Here is a 5,827-nt window from a genome sequence, read left to right as displayed (position 1 = left end):
CACACACACACACACACACACACACACACACACACACACACACACACCAATCGCTGAACAGCAGTGCATTTTTTTAACTAGTTGGCTAGGCGACACTTATGTCGCCCAGTCGATTGAAAGGCTGGATAAAATGGATAAAATGATGCAGACCGAACGTGAAATATTACCATCACACCATTATGTATACAGAGTATTTCGAGAGAAAAAAAACTGTCGCCCAGTAAAAATTCCTTAAAAATGCACTGCTGAACAATCGGCAAACGATGGCGATTGAACACGTGATTCGGCAACACGGTGGCGGTACTCACCAACAAATGATCGGTCTGCTTGTCGATAGCGACCACGGCCAGGTCCAAGTGCAACAGCCTCCTGGTGATGGCCATGCCTATTCCTCCGTTAGCGCCCGTGACAAACGCCACTTTGCCTTTCCACCGGTTCATGTCGGCGGTGCTCATGACGAACGTATTGTTTACTGCGGAGCGCTGACATAAAACGCGAACCGCACCGAAGCTCTCTCTCCCTCACTATCGTTTTCGAGACTCTTCGTGCGGTGTACTCCGATGACAAAGGGATGGTTTAAAAACAATTGCAATCACAACGATAATATCGCGCGACGACGCGAGAGGATTTTCAAACCAGAGAAATTATTAACGTGACACTCGTTCCGGTGACGTTTAAGGTGTGTACACCAATGATCGCGAATGAATATGTTACACGCGCGTACGAGTGAAAAAGTACAAGTGTACATTGAATTACGGACACGTGCGAGCACGTTGTAACGACTGGCGGCAACGCGTGTCTGATGCGACTACGGAATCGCAGTTACCGGTTCGCCGAATTGGATAATAAGTCGCGGCGCCACCGTTTCACGGTTATGGTCGGTGGGGTGTTTGTGGCGTTGAAAAGAAAGAGAGAGTGAGAGAGAGAGAGAGAGAGAGAGAGAGAGAGATTACGACTGTTACGAAAGTGAAATGTGATATAAACATAAATTTAAAAAAACCCGCGCCAACACGGTTTCCGCAACCCGATTTCATACTTGTAGGTATTGGGTATATTCGTAGTCCGTACTTAAAAGTATACTTTAGTAAAAGTATACGAGTATTAATAATTGACCGGAAATCGAAAATAAATATTTCGTCATTCGTTCGATTCACACATTCCTATACCGACATCGAGTTACACGTATTATGCTAACCGATCGTAGACCTGTGAAAAATCGTCGCTCTAAATGATTCAAGCGTAATAAATGTATGATATAAATTGTATCTAAAATTAAATTTCGAATTCAGCAACAATGATAATCCCCAGTCTTCGAGAATTTCAAATATATTCCACAGAATAAAAGCAGAGGCTGTTCGAACATTTACGTCTTACCGGGTCTGATTAGTTTATTAGTTTGAACCGTCTATCTAACCCGAAAAATTGTTCCGGCTTTACATTTTAACTGCTCTGACGTTAAAACGTCAATTATGTATCACTAAAAATGTTCAGAAGTTTATCGGTATACTAGCTAAATTTAAATTTATTTAATCAAACTGTACGTAAAAAATATTTTTACCTGGCCCAGCTTCGGCAGATACAAGTCGTCTCTGACTAAAGGTATGTAATACGGTCGTCAACAAAATATAGAACCATCGACCGGCTGCCGAATGTTGTCAACACCTTGTTTTTTATGTTATTATTTACTAGCTTCAAACGGATAAAAATATATATTATTTTGGTTTTACTGATTTTAGGGCCTTCGTGTTGAATTAAAAATATAAATATTATGAGCAACTATGAGCCAAAACTGTATTTAAAAAGTATTCTTTTTATATTTGACAGCCCCTCAAGATGATGAGATGTGCCGATGTAAGTACGTGCCTTAATTATGTAATTTCGCCACTGATTCGATTATACCATCAGGTTCTGGGACACTACAAGTATAACGGATATTGTTAATTATCTCTAGATACGCATGTGCGATCTTACGAGAGCATTACGTCAAAATGAGATTATTGCACGTAGTCTCCATCGGGTAAATCCTGATTTTGCGTTTACCAGAGATTTCGAGTGCATTTTATTACAATCTTCGCATTGAAAAAATTGCGTTTCTTGGACAAGAGATCCGTTTCTGAACTGGGATCTGTAGTGAGCCCGTCGAATAAGCTAACTAAATTAATTTTAAAAAATAACACAACGACGATTTGAATTACAATATAATACTTTAATAATTTTTACACAAGAAAAGTTTGGACTGCAGTTCTCCACAAATGGGTTACTTTAGTTTTTACAAGATACAAGTGAGAAGTCAGGCCCCGGGTAATAGATCGACCCCTCTTATATACTAGTGTTCCCAGGGACGACGCGAGGAGGGCAGTTGTCCAGGGACCTGCATCTCAAATTATAATTAAGGTTCCGCGGTTCTGAAATAGTTTTTAACTGCGCTCAGATTTAACTGAACTTAAAATATTTTATTGATAGAAATTCTAAGACCCAACATTTATGTTGCCCAGGGCCTCGCAAACTATAGTGCCATCACTGAGTGTTCTACTACCTAAATCAGCAGAATTCATACTTTTGGATTGATCGCGTAATGCGATTATCGATCACCGATTATAATTTAAAACATTATATCAATATATTACTCAACGGGTGACGGGCAACTGCAGCACTGGTCTCCACACTCGAAAGTGTGGAAATCGGTTCCAGTGGATCGCAAAAACGATTATTACCGGTCGTCGGTGTTTTTGCACCTGCCCCCTCTCCGTGATCAAGTACTACCTATAACATAAAATACTGACCGCGTAAACCGTGTACGTCTGAACCATGATTATAACCACACGCGTTATGCACGTTGTCGTACGGGAATACAAGGTGGTATTTTTTACGTTTAGCAAATTATTTCCGTACATCACTTTATTGCGCACCGTATTGTATTTTTTTTGCAATTTTTTTCAATCGGTGAAGTATTTTTTTTTATTTACTTCGCTGAAGTACTTGGAAGCCGATTGTTTTACTTGAAATCACTGTACATAACTTTGCCCATCAACGAACCGAATGTTATTTCAATGTATTTCAAGCTATAGACGGTAGGAGTTAATATATAATTGTATACATATTGCTTGAATACTTGATAACTTCATCAGTCCTCCGTTCATCAAAACTTTCAATCAATCATATTTATCTGTAGTATAAACTGGTTAGATTTTATATTTTTTTTAGATATTTGCATGGTTGACATTTTCAGAAAAATATTCTATTAATCGGGATACCAAAGTTGAAAAAAAATAATTACCAAGATATTAAATAGTATACATTTTTTGTTAAAATGTCTTACGATACATTGACAGGAAAATAAATGTTCAACTTGCATTTATACTCATATAGGCAATAAGAAATTAAAATTACTCTTGTTCTCTTACTTTGTTTGGTTAATTTTTAATTTAAATGAATCTTCAAAACACCTTTGTCGTCGCATAGTTCTCAAAATTTATTTGACCAGTATTCAATCATAATGTACAATATGAAACATAGACGTTTAAAAAGAGAACACTCGACTATTATATTACACTATAAGCAGTGTTGTGCTTAGATAAAAAAAAATTATCTAGATATAGATAGATACAGTAGAAATTGAATTTATCTAGATATAGATAGATAAAATAATTTTTATCTAGATATTTATATAAGGCATCAACGTTTTCATCCGTTTGTAGGCGAACCCTTTTGGTAATGATTGTATTATGTAACGATATTTTAAATAAAATATTTATGCAAATTTCTGTATATAAATTATATTCAATAATGTTTGATGAATCCACCGAAATATACCACACTTCGCAATTAAGTTAGTAATAAAATATTTTAACAAAGATTCAGTGAGAGAAAATGTCATTTCCTTTGTTAATGTCCAGTGTTGTGCTTAGATAAAAAAAAATATCTAGATATAGATAAGATATCTGGATTTAAAATTATCTAGATATAGATAGATACTGTTGACGTTGAATTTACCTAGATTTAGATAGATAAAATCACTTTTATCTAGATATATATAGATAAAATAATTTTTATCAAGATATTTATATAAGGCATCATCGTTTTCATCCGTTTGTAGGCGTACTCTTTTGGTCTTGGGTAATGATTGTATTATGTAACGATCCATTTCAAAATATAAAATATTTCACCGATAGAATAAAATTAAAAGTCAGGCAAAAAATATGAAGATGGTCTGACGATAAACACTGAACACGTTGTGGACGAGAGTGCGCTGCGTACAGTACAAGATTTTAATAAATAACGGACGTTTCACGCCTAATATTTATTTTGTTGTACAATAATATTATGTAGACACATCAAAGTAGAAATTCATAGAATTGGGGTCCGGTAATGACAATTATTTAGAGCACATGATTACATGAACAATGGATATAATTTAAATATAAATATTGAATTTAAGGCGTCAAATGATGATGGAGAACGATCAATTTATGTGAAGGTACAGCATAATGCGTATTGTAATATTGCTATTTTCTTATCGACAGTTATTTCTGTATTTTATTATTTATAAACCATCTACCGCGCAGCTGCAATAATAACCAGTTTAGACCTATGGTGTGTTATCTCTGGTTCTAATATTCTAATAAATGCTCTTTCGGCGTTCGTAATACTACAGAACAATAGTAATACGGGCATGAGACTTCCCCATATAAGCCATAATATGAAATTATAAATAATTCCCACCTCCCATGCATATTATGTAGGTAATATATGTCTATATACATAATAAATTGTCATTGTCCATAATTTATAATAAATCCTATGTAAAACTATTTTAGAACCAATTTTTGCAAGTAAATATACAAATGAAATTTCTTATTTAGTTATTTATTTTATATTGAATGATAAAATTGTAGATTAGTTATTACTTATGATTAGCTACAGATTTTGTGAATTATCTAGATAAATTTATCTAGATGGCTATGATTTTTATCTAGTTGAAAATTAAATGTCAATTTTATTTTTTATATAGATAAGATAACCATCTGAAGTTTTTATCTAGATAAAATATCTAGATAAATTTATCTAAAGCACAACACTGACTATAAGTACAGTGTTTAAGTATACGTAATAAAACGACGTACTCGCAAGTGTTGCAACATACTGTAAGCGGATTTGATAAACGTGTATCTACTTGTCAGCGGCCAAGGGTGTGTTTTTGGAAGTCTTTCTACATTCCTTTCTAAATCATTTTTTACCGCATGTCATAATATCATATTAATAGCACCATACATTTATACTAACTGTATTTTCACATCTCTACGTAGAGCTATGCAGTTATACAACTTCGCATACGAATGCATAATTTCACCAACGAAATGTATATGTACGAAATACTTGCATGCCCTTTCATCGTTCGATGAGTATTATATTTATTTTGATAAATTTAATAAATTTTTTCAAATTGTGTTAAAAATACGTATCAATCAGTTTTGACAACTGTGGCGTAGGTACGAGATAGGTGTGTTCTGTGGATCTGTAGCATCTCACTGGGTCTTTGGGTCAAGGTGGTTCAGTGATTTGTGATGATTAGATTTTATTTTACTGCTCGGAAATATACATACAGTAGGTAAATTTACTATATTGTCTTCGCAATAAAAACGATCCTTCGCAATCTTCTTCGCAGGAATACAATTTCTTTTTTCTTTTTTTATAATAAATTATAGTTTTTTCTTTTTTATAACTCGTTACATACATTGATTTCTTTATTGTGCGATTTAGTATAGCTATTTCTCATTTCTGCGAAAACACAGAAAGAAAGAACGCAATGCAGCTATTGTTTTTGATG

The 5,827-nt window shown here is 34.3% G+C and overlaps 1 protein-coding gene across 1 annotated transcript in view; it reads right to left on the bottom strand.

Moving 5' to 3' along the window:
* The window catches only part of LOC112687088 (dehydrogenase/reductase SDR family member 11-like), a 14,128-nt gene extending 13,305 nt beyond the window's left edge, over positions 1–823 (bottom strand). The window contains exon 1 of the mRNA XM_025559629.1: positions 309–823. Coding sequence (XP_025415414.1) covers positions 309–455 — 147 coding nt within the window. The 5' untranslated portion in view covers positions 456–823. The remainder of the gene's footprint in view (positions 1–308) is intronic.
* Positions 824–5,827: the final 5,004 nt, after the last annotated feature.

This window comes from Sipha flava, unplaced genomic scaffold (assembly GCF_003268045.1).
Source record: "Sipha flava isolate LNK unplaced genomic scaffold, YSA_version1 330_pilon_pilon, whole genome shotgun sequence".
Lineage (NCBI taxonomy): Eukaryota > Metazoa > Arthropoda > Insecta > Hemiptera > Aphididae > Sipha > Sipha flava.
Note: the sequence above shows the minus strand (reverse complement) of the source record. Positions and strands in the feature narration are given on the sequence as shown.